Source organism: Macrobrachium rosenbergii, chromosome 48, assembly GCF_040412425.1.
Source record: "Macrobrachium rosenbergii isolate ZJJX-2024 chromosome 48, ASM4041242v1, whole genome shotgun sequence".
Classification (NCBI taxonomy): Eukaryota; Metazoa; Arthropoda; class Malacostraca; order Decapoda; family Palaemonidae; genus Macrobrachium; species Macrobrachium rosenbergii.
Genome location: NC_089788.1, coordinates 40,569,206 through 40,596,528, shown reverse-complemented (window position 1 = coordinate 40,596,528; position 27,323 = coordinate 40,569,206). Strand labels below are relative to the sequence as shown.

Genomic DNA, 27,323 nt, shown 5'->3' with positions numbered 1-27,323 from the left:
CATGAGAATGTTTTGTCTTCTCCTCTTATTTACAACAGTCTCCTCATGAGAGGGTTTTGCCTTCTTCCTCTTCTTTACAACAGTCTCCTCATGAGAGGTTTTGTCTTCTTCCTCACAACAGTCTCCTTATGAGAAGGTTTTGTCTTCCTCTTCTTTACAACAGTCTCCTCATGAGAAGGAATTGCCTTCTTCCTCTTCTTTACAACAGTCTCCTCATGAGAAGGTTTTGCCTTCTTCCTCTTCTTTACAACAGTCTCCTCTTGAGAAGGTTATGTCTTTTTCCTGTTCTTTACAACTATTCCTCATGAGAGGGATTTGCCTTCTTCCTCTTCTTTACAACAGCCTCCTCATTAGAGGGTTTTGCTTCCTTCCTCTTCTTTACAGCAGTCTCCTCATGAGGTTTTGTCTTCTTCCTCTTCTTTACAACAGTCTCCTCATGAGGTTTTGCCTTCTTCCTCTTCTTTACAATAGTCTCGTCATTAGAGGGTTTTGCTTCCTTCCTCTTCTTTACAACAATCTCCTCATGAGGTCTTGTCTTCTTCCTCTTCTTTACAACAATCTCCTCATGAGGTCTTGTCTTCTTCCTCTTCTTTACAACAGTCTCCTCATGAGGTTTTGCCTTCTTCCCCTTCTTTACAATAGTCTCGTCATTAGAGGGTTTTGCTTCCTTCCTCTTCTTTACAACAATCTCCTCATGAGGTCTTGTCTTCTTCCTCTTCTTTACAACAGTCTCCTCATGAGGTCTTGTCTTCTTCCTCTTCTTTACAACAATCTCCTCATGAGGTCTTGTCTTCTTCCTCTTCTTTACAACAGTCTCCTCATGAGGTTTTGTCTTCTTCCTCTTCTTTACAACAGTCTCCTCATGAGGTTTTGTCTTCTTCCTCTTCTTTACAACAGTCTCCTCATGAGAAGATTTTGTCTTCTTCCTCTTCTTTACAATAGTCTCCTCATTAGAGGGCTTCGATTCCTTCTTCTTTTTACAACAGTCTCCTCATGATAAGGTCTTGCCTTCTTCCTCTTCTTTACAACAGTCTCCTCATGAGGGTTTGTCTTCTTCCTCTTCTTTATAACAGTCTCTTCATGAGAAGGTTTTGTCTTCTTCCTCTTCTATACAATAGTCTCCTCATTAGAGGGTTTTGCCTTCTTCTTCTTTACAATAGTCTTCACATTAGAGGGTTTTGCCTTCTTCCTCTCATTTACAATAGTGTCCTCATGAGAAGCTTTTGCCTCCTTCCTCTTCTTTACAACAGTGTCCTCATGAGAAGGTCTTGCCTTTTTCCTCTTATTTACAACAGTCTCCTCATGAGAAGGTTTTGCCTTCTTCCTCTTCTTTACAACAGTCTTCTCATAAGAAGACCTTGCCTCCTTCCTCTTGTTTACAACAGTCTGGTCATGAGAAGGCTTTGCCTTCTTCCTCTTGTTTACAAGTGTCCTCTTGAGAGGGTCTTGCCTTCTTCCTTTTCTTTACAACAGTCTTCTCATAATAAGACCTTGCCTTCTTCCTCTTCTTTACAACGGTCTCTTCACGAGAAGGCTTTGCCTTATCCCTCTTCTTCACAACACTGTCTGCATGAGAAGGCCTTGCCTTATTCCTCTTCTTTACAACAGTCTCCTCATGAGAAGCTTTTGCCTTCTTCCTCTTCTTTCCAACAGACTTCTCATGAGAAGGCCTTGCCTTCTTCCTATTCTTTACAACAGTCTCTTCATGAGATGGCCTTGCCTTCTTCGTCTTCTTTACAACATTCGCTTCATGAGAAGGCATTGCCTTTTTCCTATTCTCCACAACAGTCCTCAAGGGAAGGCCTTACCTTCTTCCTATTCTTCACAACTGTCCTCGTGAGGAGGCTTTCCTGTCTTCCTATTCTTCACAACAGTTCTCATGAGAAGGCCTTGCCTTCTTCCTATTTTTCATAACAGTCCCCATGAGAAGGCCTTGCCTTCTTCCTATTCTTCACAACAGTCCTTATGAGAAGGCTTCCCTTCTTCCTATTTTTCACAAAAGTCCTCATGAGAAGACCTTGCCTTCTTTCTCCTCTTTACAACATTCTCTTCATGAGAAGGCCTTGCCTTCTTCCTATTCTTCACAACAGTCTGTATGAGAAGACATTGCCTTCTTCCTACTCTTCACAACAGTCCTCATGAGAAGGCCTTGCCTTTTCCTATTTTTCACAACAGTCCTCGTGAGAAGGCCTTGCCTTCCTCCTCTTCTTTGCAACATTCTCTTAAAGAGAAGGCCTTGCCTTCTTCCTGTTCTTCACAACAATCATCATGAGAAGGCCTTGCCTTCTTCCTACTCTTCACAACAGTCCTCATGAGAAGGCCTTGCCTTCTTCCTATTTTTTACAACAGTCCTTACGAGAAGGCCTTGCCTTCTTCCTATTCTTTACAACAGTCCTTACCAGAAGACCTTGCCTTCTTCCTATTCTTCACAACAGTCCTCATAAGAAGGCCTTGCCTTCTTCCTGTTGTTTACAATAGTCCTAATGAAAAGGCCTTGCCTTCTTCCTATTCTTTACAAAAGTCCTTATGAGAAGGCCTTTCCTTATTGCTATTCTTCACAACAGTACTCATGAGAAGGCCTTACCCTCTCCCTGTTCTTCACAATAGTCCTCATGAGAAGGCTTTGCCTTCTTCCTCTTCTTTACAATACTCTCTTCATTATAAGGTCTTGCCTTACCTTATTCTTCATAAACGTCCTCCATAGAAGGCCTTGCCCTCTTCCTGTATTTCACAACAGTCCTCTTGAGAAGGCCTTACCTTCTTCCTGTTCTTCACAACAGTCCTCATGAGAAGGCCTTGCCTTCTTCCTATTCTTTACAACAGTCCTCATGAGAAGGCCATGCCTTCTTCCTATTCCTTACATCATTCTCTTCATGAGAAGGCCGTGCCTTCTTCGTATTCTTCACAACAGTCCTCATGATAAGGCCTTGCTTTCTTCCTCTTCTTTACAACATTCTCTTCATGAGAAGGCCTTGCCTTCTTCCTATTCTTTACAAGTGTCTTTATGAGAAGGGCTTGCATTTTGCTATTCTTTACAACAGTCCTTATGAGAAGGCCTTGCCTTCTTCCTATTCTTCACAACAGTCCTCATGAGAAGGCTTTGCCTTCTTCCTATTCTTTACAACTGTCCTTATGAGAAGGACTTGCCTTCTTTCTATTTTTTGCAACAGTTCTCATGAGAAGGCCTTGCCTTCTTCCTATTCTTCACAACAGTCCTTATGAGAAGACCTTGCCTTCTTCCTATTCTTCACAACAGTCCTCTTGAGAAGGCCTTGCCCTCTTCCTATTCTTCACAACAGTCCTCATGAGAAGTCCATGTCTTCTTCCTCTTCTTTACAACATTCTCTTCATGAGAAGGCCTTGCCTTCTTCCTAGTCTTCACAACAGTCCTCATGAGAAGGCCTTGCCTTCCTCCTCTTCTTTATAACATTCTCTTCATGAGAAGGCCTTGACTTCTTCCTATTCTTCACAGCAGTACTCATGAGAAGGCCTTGCCTTCTTCCCATTCTTTACAACATTCTATTCATGAGAAGGCCTTGCCTTCTTCCTATTCTTCACAACAGTTCTCATGAGAAGACCTTGCCCTCTTCCTGTTCTTCACAACTGTCCTTATGAGAAGGCCTTGCTTTCTTCCTCTTGTTTACAACAGTCATCTTGAGAAGGATTTGCCTTCTTCCTCTTCTTCACAATAGTCCTCATGAGAAGGCCATGTCTTCTTCCTCTTCTTTACGACATTCTCTTCATGAGAAGGCCTTGCCTTCTTCCTATTCTTCACAACAGTTCTCATGAGAAGACCTTGCCCTCTTCCTGTTCTTCACAACAGTCCTCTCGAGAAGGCCTTACCTTCTTCCTGTTCTTCACAGCTGCCCTCATGAGAAGGCCTTGCTTTCTTCCTCTTGTTTACAACAGTCATCTTGAGAAGGATTTGCCTTCTTCCTCTTCTTCACAATAGTCCTCATGAGAAGGCCATGTCTTCTTCCTCTATTTTACGACATTCTCTTCATGAGAAGGCCTTGCCTTCTTCCTATTCTTCACAAGTCCTCACGAGAAGGCCTTGCCTTCTTCCCATTCTTCACAATAGTCCTTTTGAGAATGCCTTGCCTTCTTCTTGTTCTTCACAACAGTCCTTATGAGAAGGCCTTGACTTCTTCCTCGTCTTTACAACATTCCCTTCGTGAGAAGGCCTTGCCTTCTCCCTATTCTTCATAGCTCTACCCAATTAAATTTGTTCAGTCTAAGAACTGATGATATTCATAAACACACACATGCACACACACACACACACACACACACACACACACACACACACACACACATATATATATATATATATATATATATATATATATATATATATATATATATATATATATATATATATATATTATACATATACATATAAGCTGCTAAAGATACTTCAGCGCATGACGTTAGTAAATTTGACTGATGATTTTTAAATTTCGGTGCAAGCGTTACACACACGAGTTGTAAAAATTAGATATCTAGAATTTGGGAGAGAGAGAGAGAGAGAGAGAGAGAGAGAGAGAGAGAGAGAGAGAGAGAGATTATTGTGCAGACTTCGTGGTTTCCCCTCTCACTTGCCTCGTGTTTTCCCGCCAATTCTCGGGTTCCCGATTGGTTCATTTCCATTTCGCAATTAAGCTAAACCATCAGTGGGGACGGAATGACGGGACGTAGACTTCAATAATATGCATCTACTACAATCTTCGTTTTCAATATCATTATGATGTAAGTAGCTCCATAATAATAATGTAGATTATTCTTTATTTCCAACTTGGCCGAATAATTCCGTTATCATTGCGCTATGCATCAGGAATATAGATGGAACTGAAGTTCTTTCCTTGACTGCAGGTGTGTGTCCTGGTCTAGCGCCAGTTGTCTAGGTGATTAAATTGTCCGATTTAAAGGGCTGGAAAGTGGTGGAATCACTGCTAATCAACTCGATTAATTAATGAAGTAACGTTGGCTCCCTTTGGTGTTAATGGTTGTCCTTCACCGTGGTTGTAGCTTCAGTATAATAAAAGAAAACAAAGTTAGTCGGGTTTAAGAAAAATCTCGCCCTTCGAATTTGAAAAGAATTGCCGTTGGTTTTCACAACATAATAATTTTCGGAGGAAATGGCCTACTTAGAGTAATAATGATAATAATAACCTTCTATTGTATGAAACGCAATGTGCATCTACATATTACTTTAGTGTGTTGAACAAAGATAAGCTACCAGATATAGAGTCCACTTTAGGTTTGTCGTCGTCCAGCCCGGGACCAGCCTCTCTCACCATTGGCACCTTTTGCGGAGGTGCCTTGGTTCCAGTTTCGGGGATTTCCGTAACGTCTGTATGGGCGGGGTTGCAGCCTCAACACCTCCTCCATATTACTACCATTTTTGACAGCATGGGTTACTGTACAGTGCTGCCAACCTCCGCTGACCTCTCTGACCTTACTTTTCGTCTCGTTACCGTACGTTTGGTCACTAAATTGACATTCAGTATTTCTGGTCCCGTTTTATTTCTTTTTGTTTTTGTGTCCATGAGAATAGAAAAAAAGTTTTTTCAGTCTCAACACTGGAGTTAATGAGGGTTAGAGCCAATTTTGCTATAGGCCTACCTATGAAATTTTTAAATACTGGCACATCTTCAACATTCTTCACATTCATTAAGAAAATCCAAAAAAGTTGTCTGTTTTGGCATATTGTAATAGAAGTTAAAGTATATTAAAAAAAAGTGGACTCGTTTTAAGTAAGTTCTCTTACTGTACTTTGCGTAAATTACCCTACAGCCTTACAGACCAGGAAAATTTGCCAAATTATTGTATCGTGTAGGCTAAATAACCTTACGGTTGGCAACACTACATGGTTACACACCATCATTACACAGTAATGATTGCAACGATGGAAACAACTGCAATGACGCCAGTGATAACGGGACGCATTTATTGTAGCAGAAATGATGGCGACTAACTTGAATCAAGTGCCAGTCTAGCACGAAATTTCTGTAAGCAGAGAACGGGTGATCAATTTGTTTGTTCGTTTATTCGATACTCATGATGTTGTCCAAAATAATTAAATATGTATGCTTTGCTAGGTTAGTTTGGTTTGGGTAAAGGTAGGTTGCTAAGTTTAGGGTTTTAGGAGAGAGGAAAAGTAGTTACATTCGAGGAAATCATTTTTAGTATTTTGAACTAAAGGCGTCGTTTCAAAACGATGGATCAGGTAGAGGGAAACAGGGGTTTTCATACGTAATGACGTACAGTACTTTGATTTGTGGAACTCAAAAGGAAAAGAAACGAAAGAGCTAATGAAACGAGCCAAAACATATTGACAGCGTTGAGAAATTCCGAGTTAAAAGAGCAAAGAGAAAGTTAATTAAACTTGCAACAAGGGAAGCGAAGATGTAAGGTATGCTCTTCTCTCCCCTTTTTTCAAGAGCTCTCGACCACATCAAGCACATCCACACCATTCCCTCATCATTCTCCCCCCGCCCTCCCCGCGTCCCTCTCCGCCCCAGTTCGCCTTATCCTGTCCATACTGGCTGTGCTTGGAGGCGGTTGAAAGACATTTATTTTCTATTTCCAACGGTCAGCTTTGAAACTTTGCACCTTTGCTTTTGATTCATTTTATATAATAGACTGCGCTTCATGGCTACAGCTAATACATATATACAGTACAATGCGATCGTTGTACGTGTTATACCATTACAGTGCATCTCAAGACCGTCGAGTATGGTCGTGGGGCTAGGCCTAGCACAAAATCAATCTTCACAAGGAGCAAATGGATTCCGGTGGTTTGTGTGATGTACATACCTGTGAGATAAATGTGGTTCTCAGAATGATCTAGAGAGGGCGATCTAACCCGAATTGGTTTCTTTTTCCTACTCGTCCTTGTTGTATTTCGTCGTCGGTGCCTACTGTATGTGGAACTTCAGACAGATGGGTGTCGGGTAGACAGGGGTTGCTCATACTTTCAGACGGGGAATCCATTGTTCGGGAGCTTTTTACTTCTCACTTTACGTGAAATTTCTGAAACGACGTTAAGAATAAGGTGCTTATTATACGAAGGTCAACAGAAGGACTACTTCTTGCCCGTATCTCACCTTGGCCTGAGTAAAAATGGGCAGTGGGAAAATAGTGGTATATCGTTCTCTTCCTTTTTGTTACTAAATAGTCTTGCAGCACACACACACACACACACACACACACATATATAATATATATACATATAATATATATATATATATATATATATATATATATATATATATATATATATATATATATATATATATATATATATATATACACACACACACACACACACACACACACACACACACACTAGAGCCACGGCCAGTGGTGGTCAGTTTCTTTGGTAAACATATCTCGACTCAGGTCTGTCTTGTAAATGTCAAAACGAACTCAGCAGAAGGCAAATAAATGAGTCCAAATAACTGCCTGAGGAAGTTGACCGCCCTTCCTTTAGCAAAAGGCCCTGTTCCGAGAGTGACTGAAGAGTGTGACCGTCCTTCTTCCTTTACTGTGTTTACGTCTATGTCTGTCTGTGTCCTTTCTCGACGCTCTACTTGGAAGCTTTCAAAAACGACGTAGTATGAAGTGAGGTCCACTACGTTTGTGCCAAAGGGGCCTGTCAAAAATCACTTGATAAACTGCTTCGCCAAAGTCGTTGTGTCATAGATAGTACTTTTTAATTGACTGTTCCTGTAAAGGCAATGAGGTTTTGTGATAGCCATAAACATAATTATATTTTTAATGCACAGGCCAGAGAGACGGGCAAAATGCCCTTGACTTCGGATAACCTTTTGATGATTTTAGTGTATATTTGCAAAGGGCATCTTCATATGAATGGTGAGCACCATTCATTTAGTTTCATAGAGGTTGGTTACGTGCACGAAACAAAAAATGACATTGGTGGAAATCTCCGCTAAATTCCACTGGACAACTTGTTAGCAAGTGTCACATTCTTTGCGTTTTATTTGTTAGAAAAGAAGTGTAATGCGACTCTCTGGTTTTATGGCTGGAACACATAAGCCAACTCTCACGAAAATACATTGTTTCACTCGTGAGTACTACGTATTTCAGGAATTTTGAGTCATCGTTTTTTGCCAACGTCTTTCAAACCAATCGATTGATTGGTTTGGTACTTTGAAACAGAGTTTCTCACACCCTCCCCTAACTTTTGATAAAAAAAATCCATGTCCAAACAGATTTTAAAGGCATTTTACTCTTGAATTTTAGGACCTAGCCAAACTTAGCCAGTCAAGATTTACGATTTCATTCGGATAAGCACTCTTGGGGTACTTACCCCTCCTACCACCCATCTTTCCTTATTCTTTAAACCTCACTTCCCTGTCTGTATTTTCATTCATTCCCCTCCCCGCCCTGTGTGTGTGTGTGTGTGTGTGTGTCTTCGCATTACTTGTTATATAATGAAATGTTTTCAGGCGCATATTAGCACTGCAATTTTTTTAACCGGGCAATGTAGGATGAAATGAGCTAACGACCTAGCTGGTTGTACAGAATTGAGGGGTTTCCGAAATCTTTGTAGCTGACGAATGAAATGTCGGGTTAAACGACAGGTTTATCACTTGTGTACCAGTAACTACAGAGAAGGTTGTCTCGTCGCTGTGAAGAGTGAGGGCTTACATTTTAGTTGAAATGTCCCCGTGGATGCAGAGATGCATTTGCTAGACGTCTTGAAGTTTACAACCGGGAGAAAGCTGCCCAAAAATTAAGAATAAATCTGAATAGGTACGATATTGCTTATGGTTATATTTCAAGGTCATATATATAAGGGAATAAGGGAAATATAAAACTGAATTATTGACATACATCTGTGATTTCGTGTACTGTACATTGTTCAAATGTTCTGTGATTTTAACCCATTTTTTATTATATATGAAGAACAGTGAGTTTAGAATAAACATAACACAACTTTTCATCACAAAATAATGCAAACAAAATAAAAACAATCACATTCATGAAGAAAGTAACATAGGCTACGGGTGTAATGACGTCAAGGAAGAGTAGGGAGAAGTTCAATGGTGGAGTCGAAGAGGAAAGTCGGGGGTAGCGAGGAATTTACCATAAGTAGATACTTACTACAAGCCAGCAGTAGCCAAGCTCGTATGTTCGAAAGCGTTAATCAGTTTGCTGGCTCCCCCATCAAATTCAAGGGTAATAAAGTGCCCGAAAAAACGGAATTTGGAAACTGAAATTGTTACCAAATATTAGGGGAGACTGTGAAACACCCTGTTTCAAAGTAACATACCGATCCATCAATTAGTTTGAAAGATACTGGGGAAACACGATGACTCAAACTTCCTGAAATACATAGAAGTGTGTACTCTGCGACAATAACTACTTATTTATGGAAAACATAATATCCACAAAGATTGGTTTTATGGCAATCGTTATCTGTGGCAATGGACGTATGGCAGCCATGACGTGATATCGAATGCACGAAGCAGATTTCGAGGCATTCTGCAGATCAAACATCAGCAGTCATTTTACTTGTTACCTTTGTATATTTATAAAGTATTATAACATAATAACATAACATAACACACATACATACATACATACATACATACATACTGTATATATAATGTGTATATTTAGTTAGACTTGTATAAGAGAGAGAGAGAGAGAGAGAGAGAGAGAGAGAGAGAGAGAGAGAGAGAGAGCATCAAGATCTTAAAATCATGATGAGCTTTATTTAGGAACTTTAATGCGTTTATTTTGTTTTGAATTCTGACTGACAGGGGACGGAGATGAAAAGGCATTTCATCCGTTTCTAAGTGACTTACGTTTTAGTGAATGTGAAGAAAAACAAACACATGAAATTACGAAGAAGTAGCAGTGATCACAAGGGAACCAACATACACCGATTTTACACTTAACCCGTACAGTGCAGGGAAGCTGTAAGGTGGATTCATAGGCAAGAGCTGTCAACTCATTTAGTAAAACTGGTGTGTCCTGTAACATACATTCCTAAAATTTTAGTGTGCATCCCGGTAGAACATTTTGGTAATCTTGCCATGTTCAACAGAATTACCAGTTATTATTATTATTATTATTATTATTATTATTATTATTATTATTATTATTATTATTACAGAAAGAGTCAAAGAGGTCATTAACTAATGGAGATTGGGGAAAAACAACAGCGTCGCAAACTGATGAAAAATGAGGCACCAAGAAGGGCATAAATATGTAAAACGTAAACGAGAATGAAATCCGAAAAACGAAAGCAGGAGGCCAAGGAGATTAGAAATAAACCTTATTTAATATTTATTGAAAACGTTATATTTTTATTTTACTGTGACTGAAGCATAGTCTCTCTCTCTCCATCTCCCAATTCAATAAATTCCGGTTGCTATCAATTATGAAAATATGATTTTGGGGACTAAAAACAGAGGTATCAAAAGTTTTTAGTCATTCTACCGTCAATGTCTGTTGTCAATTTTGTTTCCTTACCAATCTGCCTTTTGTGGTTTGTTATCAGAAACATGAAATGTTCAGGTAGCGAAGCAGAAACAGCAAAGAAGTGAGATGATTTTGCTGTAGCAACCTGATGAGTCGTTAATCACAAGATATTCTCCATATACAGATGAGTATCATACAATTACTCCATGAGGTCTCAAGACTCCTGGACAGACATCCATTGCTGCTTGCCCATGACCGCTAAGAAAGTTGTTTTTCTTCAGACAGGGGCCTTAACTATAAGCCAACACTCGTGTTTTATGCTGGACTAGGCCAACATCGTCATGAACGGCATCTTACTCTATTTATAATATAATGTGAAATAATCTTGGAAATTAAAAGGCTCTCGGTGACCACCATTTATGCATAAATACACACACATATATATACTATATATATATATATATATATATATATATATATATATATATATATATATATATATATATATATATATATATATATATATACTCGTATATATATATATAAAATCTGTTATACAAAATCTTTTTGCCAGTTGCGTATGCAACTGCAATAACACACACACAGTGTATATATGCAGTATATATATATATATATATATATATATATATATATATATATATATATATATATATATAAAATCGAGTTAGGGGAAGGAGAATTCCTTGTTTTCCTTTCAATGTACTTTATTGTGCAACTGACGTTTCAGACACATGTGTCCCATTTTCAAAGCTATAAATTAAAAAGACAACAGAATTAAAAATAGACTCAGATTTTTAAAAAAAAAAAATTTTTACATAAAAGTATAAAAGAAACATAACAGAGAAAGAACAATGAATACCAAATAGTGCTGAAGGCAAAAGCTGAGTGACATTCTCTTTTTTTAAACAACTAGTTCCCCAATTAAATACTCAATCCACGTCAACACCTCTATACCTCTCGTGAGTTTCCGTTGGAACCAAAACGGACCCTGAATGTCACTCAGCTTTTGCCTTCAGCACTATTTGGTATTCATTGTTCCTTTCTGTTATGTTTCTTTTATACTTTATATATAAAATTTTTTCGTTTTAAAATCTGAGTCTATTTTTAATTCTGTTGTCTTTTTAATTTATAGCTTTGAAAATGGGACACATGGTCTTGAAACGTCATATACAATAAAGTACATTGAAGGATATACAAGGAATTCTCCTTCCCCTAACTCGATGCTGTTCATCAGGTTTATTATATATATATATATATCGACTTTATATATATATATATATATATATATATATACATACATAAATATATATATATATATTATTTGCCAGTTGATTATATATATATATATATATATATATATATATATATATATATATATATATATATATAATATATATATATATATATATATATATATATATATATATATATATATATATATGTATGCTGCCGGGAAAGCTCTGAAGGACTCAGGAAAATTTTCCTGCTCCTCCTTGTACTGACTGTCCCTTTTATCTAGGAATCACTGTGGTGACTGTCCCTTTTACCCGAATATTGCTGTGCTGACTGTCTCATTTATCCAGGTACGACTGTGCTGACTGTCCCATTTATCCAAGTATTACTGTACTGACGGTCCCTTTTATCCAGGTATTGCAGTTAAAGACTGTCCCACTTATCCAGTTATTGGTGTGGTGACTGTTCACTTTATCCAGATGTTACTGTGCTGACTGTCCCTTTTATCCAGACATTACTGTGGTAACTGTCCCATTTATCCATGTATTACTCTGCTGACTTTCCCATCTATCCAAACTTTACTGTGCTGTCTGTCACTTTTATCCAGGTATTACTGTGGTTACTGTCCCTTTTATCCAGGAATTACTGCGGTGACTGTCCCTTTTATCCATGTATTATGGTGACTGTCCCTTTTATCCAGGTATTACTGTGGTTACTGTCCCTTTTATCCAGGTATTACTGTGGTGACTATATTTATCCAGGCATTACTGTGGTTACTGTCCCTTTTATCCAGGTATTACTGCAGTGACTGTATTTTTCCAGGTATTACTGTGGTGACTGTCCCTTTTATCCAGGTATTACTGCGGTGACTGTCTCTTTATCCAGGTATTACTGTGGTTACTGTATTTATCCAGGTATTACTGCGGTGACTGTCCCTTTTATCCAGGTATTACTGTGGTTACTGTCCCTTTTATCCAGGTATTACTAGTGACTGTATTTATCCAGGTATACTAGTTACTGTCCCTTTATCCAGGTATTACTGCGGTGACTGTCCCTTTTATCCAGGTATTAAGTTACTGTCCTTTTATCCAGGTATTACTGCGGTGACTGTCCCTTTTATCCAGGTATTACTGTGGTTACTGTCCCTTTTATCCAGGTATTACTGTGGTGACTGTCCCTTTTATCCAGGTATTACTGTGGTTACTGTCTCATTTATCCAGGTATTACTGTGGTTACTGTCCCTTTTATCCAGGTATTACTGTGGTGACTGTCCCTTTTATCCAGGTATTACTGCGGTGACTGTCTCTTTTATCCAGGTATTACTGTTGGTTACTGTCCCTTTTATCCAGTTATTACTGTGGTGACTGTCCCTTTATCCAGATATTACTGTGCTGACTGTCCCTTTTATCCAGACATTACTGCGGTGACTGTCCCATTTATCCAGGTATTACTCTGGTTACTGTCCCATTTTATCCAAGGTTTACTGTGTGACTGTCCCTTTTATCCAGGTATTACTGTGGTTACTGTCCCTTTTATCCAGGTATTACTGTGGTGACTGTCCCTTTTATCCAGGTATTACTGTGGTTACTGTCCCTTTTATCCAGGTATTACTGTGGTGACTGTCCCTTTTATCCAGGTATTACTGTGGTTACTGTCCCTTTTATCCAGGTATTACTGTGGTGACTGTCCTTTTATCCAGGTATTACTGTGGTTACTGTCCCTTTTATCCAGGTATTACTGTGGTGACTGTCCCTTTTATCCAGGTATTACTGTGGTTACTGTTCCTTTTATCCAGGTATTACTGCGGTGACTGTCCCTTTTATCCAGGTATTACTGTGGTTACTGTCCCTTTTATCCAGGTATTACTGCGGTGACTGTCCCTTTTATCCAGGTATTACTGTGGTTACTGTCCCTTTTATCCAGGTATTACTGTGGTTACTGTCCCTTTTATCCAGGTATTACTGTGGTGACTGTCCCTTTTATCCAGGTATTACTGTGGTGACTGTCCCTTTTATCCAGGTATTACTGTGGTGACTGTCCCTTTTATCCAGGTATTACTGTGGTTACTGTCCCTTTTATCCAGGTATTACTGCAGTGACTGTCCCTTTTATCCAGGTATTACTGTGGTTACTGTCTCTTTTATCCAGGTATTACTGCGGTGACTGTCTCTTTTATCCAGGTATTACTGTGGTGACTGTCCCTTTTATCCAGGTATTACTGTGGTGACTGTCTCTTTTATCCAGGTATTACTGTGGTGACTGTCCCTTTTATCCAGGTATTACTGTGGTGACTGTCCTTTTATCCAGGTATTACTATCCAGGTGACTGTCCCTTTTATCCAGGTATTACTGTGGTGACTGTCCTTTTTATCCAGGTATTCCTGTACTGTCTCTTTTATCCAGGTATTACTGTGGTTACTGTCCTTTTATCCAGGTATTACTGTGGTGACTGTCCCTTTTATCCAGGTATTACTGTGGTGACTGTCCCTTTTATCCAGGTATTACTGTGGTGATTGTCCCTTTTATCCAGGTATTACTGTGGTGACTGTCTCTTTTATCCAGGTATTACTGTGGTGATTGTCCCTTTTATCCAGGTATTACTGTGGTGACTGTCTCTTTTATCCAGGTATTACTGTGGTAACTGTCCTTTTTATCCAGGTATTACTGTGGTGACTGTCCTTTTATCCAGGTATTACTGTGGTGACTCTCTTTTATCCAGGTATTACTGTGGTGACTGTCTCTTTTATCCAGGTATTACTGTGGTGACTGTCCCTTTATCCAGGTATTACTGTGGTGACTGTCCCTTTTATCCAGGTATTACTGTGGTTACTGTCCTTTTATCCAGGTATTACTGTGGTGACTGTCTCTTTTATCCAGGTATTACTGTGGTTACTGTCCTTTTTATCCAGGTATTACTGTGGTGACTGTCTCTTTTATCCAGGTATTACTGTGGTGACTGTCCCTTTTATCCAGGTATTACTGTGGTTACTGTCCTTTTTATCCAGGTATTACTGTGGTGACTGTCTCTTTTATCCAGGTATTACTGTGGTTACTGTCTCTTTTATCCAGGTATTACTGTGGTGACTGTCTCTTTTATCCAGGTATTACTGTGGTGACTGTCTCTTTTATCCAGGTATTACTGTGGTGACTGTCTCTTTTATCCAGGTATTACTGTGGTGACTGTCTCTTTTATCCAGGTATTACTGTGGTTACTGTCCCTTTTATCCAGGTATTACTGTGGTGACTGTCTCCTTTATCCAGGTATTACTGTGGTGACTGTCTCTTTTATCCAGGTATTACTGTGGTGACTGTCTCTTTTATCCAGGTATTACTGTGGTGACTGTCCCTTTTATCCAGGTATTACTGTGGTCACTGTCCCTTTTATCCAGGTATTACTGTGGTGACTGTCGCTTTTATCCAGGTATTACTGTGGTCACTGTCCCTTTTATCCAGGTATTACTGTGGTCACTATCCCTTTTGTCCAGGTATTACTGTGGGGACTGTCCTTTTATCCAGGTATTACTGTGGTGACTGTCCCTTTTATCCAGGTATTACTGTGGTCACTGTCCCTTTTGTCCAGGTATTACTGTGGTCACTTCCCTTTTGTCCAGGTATTACTGTGGTCACTGTCCCTTTTGTCCAGGTATTACTGTGGTCACTTCCCTTTTGTCCAGGTATTACTGTGGTCACTTCCCTTTTGTCCAGGTATTACTGTGGTCACTGTCCCTTTTGTCCAGGTATTACTGTGGTCACTGTCCCTTTTGTCCAGGTATTACTGTGGTCACTGTCCCTTTTGTCCAGGTATTACTGTGGTGACTGTTTGTTTTATTCAGATATTACTTTGGTGACTGTTTGTTTTATCCAGATATTACTGTGGTTACTGTTCCTTTTATCCAGATATTACTGTGGTGACTGTTCTTTTTATCCAGGTATTACTATGATGATTGTTCATTTTATCCAGGTATTACTGTGGTGACTGTTCCTTTTCTCCAGATAGTTACTGTGGTGGTGACCGTTTTATCCACATATTACCTGTGGTGACTGTCTCTTTTATCCAGGTATTACTGTGGTAACTGTTCCTTATATCCAGGTATTAGTGTGGTTACTGTCCCTTTTATCCAGGTATTACTGTGGTGACTGTTCGTTTTATCCAGCTATTATTGTGGTGACTGTTCATTTTATCCAGGTATTGCTGTGGTGACTGTTAATTTTATCCAGCTATTATTGTGGTGACTGTTCATTTTATCCAGGTATTGCTGTGGTGACTGTTCATTTTATCCAGGTAGTACTGTGGTGACTGTTTGTTTTATCCAGGTATTACTGTGGTGACTGTTCCTTTTGTCCTGGTAGTACTGTGGTGGCTGTTCCTTTTATCCAGGTGTTACTGTGGTGACTGTTCTTTTTATCTAGGCATTACTGTGGTGACTGTTCCTTTTATCCAGATATTACTGTGGCGACTGTCCACCTTATCCAGATATTACTGTGGTGACTGTCCATTTTATCCAGGTATTACTGTGGTGACTGTCCACCTTATCCAGATATTACTGTGGTGACTGTCCATTTTATCCAGGTATTACTGTGGTGACTGTCCACCTTATCCAGATATTACTGTGGTGACTGTCCATTTTATCCAGGTATTACTGCAGTGGCTGTTCATTTTATCCAGATATTACTGTGGTGACTGTCCATTTTATCCAGGTATTACTGCAGTGGCTGTCCACTTTATCCAGATATTACTGTGGTGACTGTCCATTTTATCCAGGTATTACTGCAGTGGCTGTTCATTTTATCCAGATATTACTGTGGTGACTGTCCATTTTATCCAGGTATTACTGCAGTGGCTGTCCACTTTATCCAGATATTACTGTGGTGACTGTCCATTTTATCCAGGTATTACTGCAGTGGCTGTTCATTTTATCCAGGTATTACTGTAGTGACTGTCCACTTTATCCAGATATTACTGTAGTGATTGTCCATTTTATCCAGGTATTACTGCAGTGGCTGTTCATTTGATCCAGATATTACTGTGGTGACTGTCCCTTTATCCAGATATTACTCTGGTGACTGTCCGTGTTATCCAGTTATTACTGTGGTGACTCTTCATTTTATCCAGGTATTACTGTGGTGACTGTCCACTTTATCCAGATATTACTTTGGTGACTGTCCATTTTACCCAGGTATTACTGTAGTGACTGTTCATTCTATCCAGGTATTACTGTGGTGACTGTCTAAACCTTGATAAGAATTATTAATTATAAGAAAGAAGAGCATAATATATTTACACATGAAATATGGTATGATCAACCCATAGAGTCTATTTACACATGAAATGAGGTATGATAGACCTACCCTACTATCCAAGTTGTGTCAAATGACAATTTGTCTAGATCGGTCAAGCGGTTTGGATTTCTATAGCCCACTAACATACAAACAGACAAACATACAAACATGCAAACATTCACTTTGATATATGAGATATATGTATATTTTATATATATTTATATATACATACATGCATATATACATACATATATATATATATATATATATATATATATATATATATATATATATATAACCAACCCTGCACTGCCTGGGAAAACTGAATGACAACCAATAAACTCTCTCTCTCTCTCTCTCTCTCTCTCTCTCTCTCTCTCTCTCTCCAAGTCTCCCTCACTCTTTCCCTCCTTCTCCTCCCTAACAACCCACTCTACACTCTCTCTCATTTCCTCTCCCTCTCTCTTCCCTAACACTCCCTCTACTCTCTCACTTCCTCTCCCTCTCACACTCTCTCTCACTCTCTCCCTTTCCTGTTAAGACAGTTGCTTCAATTACATTGCCCAACATTTTTGACATTTTATATTTCACCCCTTCTCAACCCCTATTCCTATTGGGGCTGAACTTGGACCTAAAGGGCATCGAAAGTGTGACCATTCATCTCAGCGACTTCAAAAACTATGGATTAGATACTAATATCTGTCGTTTCGGTTATTTTTACATGTCACCCCCTTCCCACCCCACCCCCTTAGGTGCCAGTGATGTCTTATCCCCCACAGTATTCTTTTCCAGATAGTAAGTCATGTGTAAACCGAAATGATGTATGATAAACCTGTAGAGTTTATTTAGTTACTTAATCTATGGACAGAACCAACCTTGTTTCAGGGAAGCCCTTCCCACCCCCTCCCCCTTGGGTGCCCTTTGGTGCTACTGATGTCTTACCCCCACAGTATTCTTGTCGAGATAGTAAGTCATATGTATACCAAGTTTGGTTGGAATTGTTCAGTACGTTTCAGAGTTATGTTAGAACATATATACACACACACACACACATCCTGACGATAAGGAAACCTGGTGGTGGAATGATGAAGTGAAAGAGGTGGGGAAAGTCAAAAGAGATGCAAAAAAGATCTGGGAAAAGTATGGGCAGCAAGAGGATAAGGAGCAGTACCAAAGGCATAAGAAACAAGTAAAGAAGGCAGTTGCACAAGAAAAGGCACGAGCATTAGATGACATGTACAAAGAGCTAGAAACACCTGAGGGGGAGAGAAAAATCCACAGTATTGCAAAGTTGAGGGATAAGAACGCCTAAGACTGTTTCCATATAAAAAAGGTTAAGGATGGGAATGGAGTGGTTTTATGCAGTGAGGGTAAGATAAAGAAGAGGTGGAAGGAATATTATGAACACCTGTTAAATGAAGAAAATACTAGAAAATTCTTTGAAGATGGATTCCGGAACCTTGGTATGACACATACTATTAGCAGGAAGGAAGCAAAGAAGGCACTAAAGAAGATGAAAAATGGTGAAGCAATAGGACCAGATGGAATTCCTGCAGAGGTGTGGAAGAGCCTGGGAGAAAAAGGAATATACATGCTGTGGGACCTAGCAAAGAAAATATCCAGTCAGGTAAAGATACCAAAAAAAATGGAGAGAAAGCTTTATTGTGCCTATCTATAAAGAGAAAGGTGACATCCAGGATTGTGCAAACTACAGAGGAATAAAGTTAAAGTCTCACACCATGAAAATCTGTGAAAGAATAATGGATCAAAGAATTAGAGAAGAAGCATCTGCAGGTGAACAACAGTTTAGTTTTATGCCAGGAAGAGGAACGACAGATGCAGTGTTTGCCCTCCGACAGATGATGGAAAAACAACGGGAAAAGCAGAAAGGACTGCACATAGTATTCATAGATCTGGCAAAGGCATACGTTAGAGTACCACGCCAAGAGGTTTGGAGGTGCATGCGAGTAAAGAACACCGGAGAAGTATGTGAGGTTGGTCCAAGATATGTATGAAGGAGCAAAAACGCAGGTTAGAAGCAGTGTTGGGTTAACTGAATGGATACCAGTACGAGTTGGTTTACATCAGGATCTGCTTGAAGTCCATATCTTTTTGACCTGTTAATGGGTGTGCTATCTCAAGGAATAAGAGATCAGTCCCCCTGGTGCATGTTGTTTGCTGATGACATTGTGTTAGGCAGCACCAACAAAGGGGTAGTGAAGTCAGAACTAGAGCAATGGAGGAAGGTACTGGAAGACAGAGGTTTAAAGATCAGTTGGAAGAAGACTGAATACCTAAGTTTTAATGAAGATCAAGACCCTTAGATTAGTATGAAGGGGACAAGGTTGAACCGAGAAGAAAAATTTAAGTATCTTGGTTCAGCAGTGGCTGACGATGGAAATTTGGATGTAGAAATAACACACAAAGTGCAGGCTGGATGGAAAAATTGGAGAAAGATGTCAGGTGTCTTGCGCGACCGCAGAATCAATATAAAGGTTAAAGGAAGAGTGTATAAGACGGTAGTGAGACCAGCTTTGATGTATGGAGCAGAAACATGACCGGTAAAGAGAGTGCGAGAGAAGAAATTGGATGCAGTAGAGATGAAAATACTCAGGTGGATGTGTGGAGTAACAAAAATGGACAGGATCAAAAATGAAAGAATAAGAGGAACTACTCAAGTCGTAGAACTATCAAAGAAGGCCCAGGAGAGAAGACTGCAGTGGTATGGCCATGTGATGTGAAGGGATGTGACATAATCATACTGTATGTAGAGAGGAGAGTGATGCAGATGGAGTAGGTGCCTGATGGGAGAGCAAGAGGAAGACCAAAGCGAAGGTGGATGGATGTACAGTAGTTAGAGAAGATCTGAGAGACAAACAGTTGCCAAAGGAAGATGGGTTTGACCGAGCCACGTCGAGGAAAGCTGTCAGAAACATCGACCCCACATAGAAGTGGGAAAAGTTGCAGAGAAAGAAGAATATATATACACATATGTAGGCTATGTGTGTGTGTGTGTGGTGTTGTAATTGAATCAATTGCCAGCAGTGTCATCATCCTAGTTTGCCCTTTCCTATTTGGAAGGCAGGGAAATTCCTCTCTGCTCTCCAAGAAGCATAATGCGCGCAAAGTCAAAGCAGCGCACTCTACATTCGCACAAGTGAGTGAGGCAAATGTTCTAATCGAGTAGCTTTATCTCTGTAAGTCATTAGTGCAGGACCCTCACTACAAAGCAAGAATGAAAGAAGCTTGATGGCTCTGTAGGTATTTTTGTGTTTGCCTTCTCACTCTCTTTCAGTTACGAGTGGATGTATAATGTTTGTCTACGATTTCCTGTCAAGTCCATCCCTCCCCTTTAACCCTAATGAATTATTTAGCAGTTTTCCTTGAGTCACTTTCCATTCATTCACAAGGTAGCTTAGCAGCATGTACAACAACTTTTCCGCCACGCACTACTGACGTAAGCTAACAGAAGTTGCAGCTTATGAACCGAGAGCGGCAAATGGGTCGTGATTACTTCTACCGCAGGGGAAAGGGCTCGAGAGTCACAAATGGGAGTTTCAGTCATTAGACCGACGACTGTTACATCAGCATCTTTTAGCAGTTTGCAGGCAAACTATGCCCCATATAGCCAAGATATTACTAGCACGAATGAAGTTTTGTATGCAGTTTGTACATCAGTATTGGAGAAAAAGTGCCCACGTGTTGCAAAGATTGGTGGCAAAATGTTGAAAGATGTTGGAAAACGTGCTCTGGAGATGCCACCTTTAGATCTAGCAATGACTTTTGACCAGAATTTACTCCTAAAGGCAACAGACATGCTCTTCAAAAACGCATTTCTCAGGTCGAGGAAAACCCTGTCCAGGAAAGGTGTTCTTCGCAAGATACAGCCGGTGACGAAACTATAATTCTAAAGAAGAGCGATAGCCGCATTTAACCGAAAATGGCCGCCATAAACAATACAAGGCTGTTCGCTTGAAATGACTTCGGCGAAGGAAACTCACAATCCACTAGATAGCCTATATCACGAGGAATAGTCACTGACATTCGTAATCTATACACCTTGAGAGAGAGAGAGAGAGAGAGAGAGAGAGAGAGAGAGAGAGAGAGAGAGAGAGACTGTGCCTAATAAGAGTAGGTAATTCTATAGAGCTGTCTCCGGTTAAACTTTATTAAATCGAAGAGCGTGGAGCCTGGCTGCAACACCCCAGGTCATGCATTACATGACTTGATCGTGGTAACTGGAGGTCCAGTGATGCATATCCCAGCAGCTTCTTAGAATGTAATCAGGAGAGAGAGAGAGAGAGAGAGAGAGAGAGAGAGAGAGAGAGAGATGGCTGGATTTTGCAGTAATGAGCGAGTAAAAATCTGAAGGACAGAAGAGTCGCCATAGACGAATGCAAGTTTTTTCTTTATCCTTTTTTTAGGCCTAATCTTTTCCTCGGTGAAACTGGATGTGTTGTGGCAATATGTCTTCAACTAATTTTAAGTGACACATTTTAACAGGAAATTTGTATGTATGTAGAGCAGTAGTATCATTGTTTCCGCTGTCATATTTCCTCGCTGGGTGAGCGGGTTCCGTTCTCAGCTACCACTCTGTTGGTCAAGAGTTCGAATCTCCGACCGGCCAGTGAAGAACAAGAAGAATTTGTTTCTGGTGATAGAAATTAATTTCTTGCTATAATGTGGTTCGGATTCCACAATAAGCTGTAGGTCTCGTTGCTAGGTAACCAATTGGTTCTTAGCCACGTAAAAATAAATCTAATCCTTCGGGCCAGTCCTCTCTAGGAGAGCTGTTAATCAGCTCAGTGGTCTGGTTAAAGTAAGATACACTTAACTTTTTTCCGCTGTCATGCTCTGGAATTCACTTCCTTCTGTTCTTCCTCGGTCAAAACCTTTCCTCCATCAAGAATATGATTATAAACCTGCACCATCTGCGTATGCTAAGTCTGTCAAGTTTCTATCGGTATGTCAGTCTGAACCTTCTCTTCCATCTGCGTTCTCATTATTCTGGATTCGCTTTTTCATTGGATAATTTCAGTTACCTTTGGATAATAATAATAATAATAATAATAATAATAATAATAATAATAATAATAATAATAATAATAATAATGTTCTGTTGAATAAAAGGGTATCCCCATCAGTCGAACTGATTTCATATGAAGTCTCATTTTCAGCTTTGAGAATGCTCCACAGGGGTGATGCTGCCATTATTATATTATATATGTTTAAAAGGGAATGTGTGCGAGAGGCCATCTGCCTTCCAGTATAACAATGATGTATCCGAGACGGGAAAACCTGTTATTGGAAATGAGATATTGGCTCTTGCAAAAGGTTGAGATCATGAAACATGTGATTCGTTTTATACTATTTATAATAAAGAATGCATTAAACACGGCGTTCATAACATCGCGAAGAAGTAAAAAATAGAAAAATACTTTTAGGAAAAAAGTATTATATGCAGAATATTACCATAACAACTTGCTGGGCATAAAGCAGAAATAAACGTTCTGTGGAAGAAAGCGACGAGCGCTGATGAAAACGAAAGACCTGTAACAGTATTCAGAGCAAACTGTTCCACACACGAAAAGGTTTTCATAGCGTTTTGCGTTTGTGAAAACTGTTAATAACCTGCTTTGAGAAGGTACTAATACGCTAAGGAATGATACTGTACAATCTCGCCAAAAAGAGTACCTGCGTTCCATTCTTGATAACCACTAAAATACATAACACACACACACACACACGCTCACATATACCGTATATATATATATATATATATATATATATATATATATATATATATATATATATATATATATATATATATATATATATATATATATATATATATATATATATATATATATATATATATATATATATATATATATATATATATATATATATTTTCATGAAGCGTATCAAGTACCTGGTTACTACACAACTAATCTCAAGATTCAAAAATATACTTCACTTCACCCAGATACCTGAACTCTCATAACATTAATTATTACGACTGAGTACTCTAAAGGTAACAGTGATCCCTTAAGAAAAACTTATTTATTACTTGAAAAATCAAACTAAGTCCATCAGAATATGTGTGAGGTATCAAAAATTAAACTAGAAAAAAACTCTAACTGTTTCCCTGGTCTTAATTCACTTTAGCAAAACTAAAAGAACAAAACATGTTTATCACTTTGCCTTATGCACACACAATCAATCCTATTCACTGGTGATCAATAAATGAAACACTTTTTCTAAAAATGTTAAATACAAAAATTTATTTTCAAATTCAAAGTTTATAATTAGAATTCACAATCTGAAAAATTTATTATTACTTGAAATTAACACAACACTTGATTAATTCTTGAATTAAATTATGAAACAAAACCAACTCACAAAAACTTTATCAGGAATTTTAAATTAATCAAGCAAAAATTTAAACTATCAAGAATTACTCAAGATTTGAAAAGAAAATCTTAATGAATGAAATATTAAATTAAATCAAGTATGCAATGTTAAATTACCAAGAAATATTTAAAATGCTACATAAATAAATGTTATATCACAAACATAAAAAATGTGAAAATATAAAGAGATTGTAAATAGAAAAACACACAAAAATACACATAAGATTTATCAATAATGATTTCACTTGGTCAAAATTTCCTAACTTATCATACCATGGTATTAATAAGTAAAATTCATGTTACACAAACTTGTGAAAAAGATCATTATTCTAACTTTTTTTTACGTTACTAAATTAAAAGTTAATGTATTGACCACAAATCAATCTCTTTCTAAATTACTGGTCTCAGAAATCAGAATGAAACAAATTTTAAATTCAGTAACATGTAAAAGAATTACATGATGTCATTAGTTCTTCTGACGTCATTCATTTTGATATGAGAAACTAAATGAGCAAAACGTTTTCAACAATCATTATCATTGAACATAACAACATGAAATCACTAGTCTTGATAAAATCGGCATTTGTTATAAATATGTCAAAATTATCTCAGGATGACAATTGATATATGTGTTCATATACAAGGCAACAAGATATTATCATGTATTATCAATTCTAAATTACGCTATTAAGTTACTTAATTATTTAGTTCTTTTGAGATCTGATGCCAAACTAAATATGACACATCAACAATCATTATTATGATATAAATATCAAAATTATAGGAGGATATATGTATTACAAGCAATATCATGAAAATATGTAATATATATATATATATATATATATATATATATATATATATATATATATATATATATATATATATACATTGAGAACTTAGGAAGAAAAGTGTATGTAAGTACTGTAATGGTAAAAAAGTGGAAATAAGTTCGGATGGAAAGTCTGCATGAAAGAAAACTAAAGAAAAGGTTCCATGGAAATTATAGGTCAAAGATAAGTAACTGGAAAGATAATTCCAGGAAAAACCCAAGGCATAGATCTGGAAAGAACATACGAAGGTCAAGTAAAACCTGGGACAAAGGAAAACCTCAGTCAAAAGGCGCAGCAAGTGAAATCTATGAGGACGACAAGACTGGTCAAGGAATCAGGATTCAGAGAGAGAGAGAGAGAGAGAGAGAGAGAGAGAGAGCAGCAGCAGCCATGAAGAAGGTCCGAGAAATGAGTTGAGTACAGATCCATCCCGTCGCGCGGCGCGTCGGCCACTCCGAAACGGACTGTAATGACAAAGGGGCCGCCCAATTAGGCCTCAGCACGACATGACAGCCTTTTGGTTCACTCCTTTCATTGAATGCAAAAGGAATCTGCTTGAAGGAAGAGGTATTGTCTTCGGCAGGCTGCGCTCGTGAACGGCCTTGGCTCAGTTCAATAATTGTCATTGAAATTCTCTCGCAAATTCCGTACTAGATCTTCTGTCATCATCATCATCATCATCATCATAATAATTATAATTAATTATGATAATTACAATTATGATGATGATCACAATAGAATTAACTGGCAGGTGTGGAGGTGGGGGTCGGGTGGGGTGGGGTGGGTCAGAGTTCTTGATCCATATGGGCCCGTTACACGAAACTCCTTACGTCTGGTTATTTTAAAAATAATGTTAAAAGTGTAGCTCCATTAATGTAGAATAGTTGCAGGGTTTTATGCGGCAGTCACACAAAAAAGAGAGCCGAAGACCATATTATTTTTTACCATAATATAATTGAAAGTTCTGTGACAAGTGAGTTCTGTTTGTTAAGAGAGCAGACTACTGAAAGCGGATACGTGTCATTAATACCGTAAACTTCATATTATAATCTTATTGGTGTTGTTCTTGTTTAGACAAATACTGACTTTAATTTGAATCTACAAAAGGGAACTGTCTGGCTTGCGGATTTGTAGCCATGAGGCATGGATAAGCTAATGCTATTAGACCTGTGCTTTAATATTTACATATGACAGCAAATGCTTTTGAAACCAGCAACCACGCAAACTTTGTGCCCACAGGTAGTTGTCATTTCAGATACCCAAGGAGTTTTACTCAGCGTTCGTTGTAGCTCGAACAACACCGAATTCTGCTCAAAGATTTGGGACGTCAACTTCGATGTGAGCCAGATCTCGGATTTGGTGTCAGTCACAGATCCACACTCCTGTCAGCTCTCCGTTGTCCAGCGTGGCTTCTACTTCTTACCGTTTCCGGTTTTTACCTTTCTATTATTCTTTAGCGAATATTTGCGCTTTGTAATTTATTTGGTGATTTCTATTTTCTACCGTTACTGCATTTCAGAAAAATTAACGGTTTGTTTAGTCTTTAGACATAATTCACAGTTGCCAGCTTGAAACTTCCCTGCTGTCTGTCGCCTCCCAAAACTTTTGGTAACTACATTGTCGAGTCCAGTTCTACGGTTTTACTGAGATAATATATTACCTATTGCAAAACATCTGAATGTAATACTGAAGTTTTTCATTTTAACCTGTGACTCCTAAGTAATATCTAATTATACGCATGGCAGCAACTTTTTAAGGCTATGTTTTAACTTGAATAAAAACTCATTATACTCAACGTTTTGATACTCGCGTACGTAATTATGTAACAGAACAAGTAAAAACTGTAGGAAATGGAAAAGAATTTGAAGAACATATTTGCCTTTGCTTGTAGAAGCATCACAACAAAATTATAATAGCATAACTCTGCTACGGCTCAGGGTTACTTGGGGAGTGAGCCTTCAAAATGAATACTTCCCAGAACCTCATTGTGTAGCCATTTGTACTGGAAGTACAGTTCCTCTTGCAGAACTTTTGTGCAATTTCTACTGACAAGTGTTGTGAAACTAGGGAGTCAAATAGTTGTTATATTGGCAATTTTGCTTCCGCATTATTTATTCTACTGTTGACTCCAGGCCAGCCGTCTTCAACCTTCTTAAGGCCGTGGCCCACTTCCGGCATTCCCAAATACCCATGGTCCACTGCCCCTCAGATTGAAAATATAGGATTGTAATAAGTAAAAATAAGTTACAGTTTACCTTTTAACAGAGAAATTAACCACTATACTGTAATCTCTGTCAATGAAACTTGCGTATAGTACTTAAACCTTAAAAATACTTTCAGGGCCAGAAAACAAGTGTACACACAGTCACTGTTGTTTTCCATGGACCAATAACAAGGTCAGTCAGTTAATTAATGTGATGGCTCTCCTTGCTTCTTCTTATCTATAATGTGCCTGTTGAACCGAGGGACAGTTCTTGTTGATGAGGCACATCGCATGTCACCCTCCGCCTGTAAGCGGTCTCTTGATTTTGTTTTAATTTGATGTAGGGCAGAGAAGCCTGACCCACACAAACAAGTGGAAGAGAAAGGTAGAAGAGTCTTTAGTGAAAACTTTAAGTGTCTTTAGTGAAAACTTTCCAATTCTAGGCTATGATTCTCTTATTTGGGCCCAGAATTCCCTCATAGAAAGCTCTTACTGCAAACCTTTTACACTTGAATCAAATTTAACTTCCAGGTATCCGTAGTCAGTGTCTGGAACAGAAGCTGGTTCAAGATTAAATTAATGGTTTTCTTGCTAATGAGATCTGTGGCCCAAATTTTGAATGTAACTAACTATTCCATTTTGGAGACAAGAGTCTATTTCTTCTTCTTCTTCTTCTTCTTCTTCTTCAGCAACTTCACAAAACTCCTCAGACATTGCAAAATTACCCGAGTTAACTTTCCTAGCCCAGTTCTGGGTCTTAGCAATAAAAGCTTGCAATGAGTCAATAAAATGAATCACAGTTGTGTCTTGACCCTGCAGTTTCAGATTAAGTTTATTAAGCTGGTCAAATATATCAAACTAAATATGCTAAACGTGATTCCCAC

General features: G+C 38.5%; 2 protein-coding genes across 3 annotated transcripts in view; one reads left to right on the top strand and one right to left on the bottom strand.

The window, feature by feature from the left end:
• LOC136831359 (uncharacterized) overlaps positions 1-27,323 on the top strand; it is a 222,246-nt gene that overhangs the window by 31,365 nt on the left and 163,558 nt on the right. The gene's annotated exons all lie outside the window — the stretch shown is intronic.
• LOC136831044 (thioredoxin domain-containing protein 2-like) lies at positions 296-1,762 on the bottom strand. The gene is made up of 2 exons (XM_067090989.1): positions 1,451-1,762; positions 296-973 (listed from the first exon to the last, which is right to left on the bottom strand). Exons 1-2 carry the CDS (start codon positions 1,760-1,762, stop codon positions 296-298), a joined length of 990 nt encoding a protein of 329 aa, XP_066947090.1.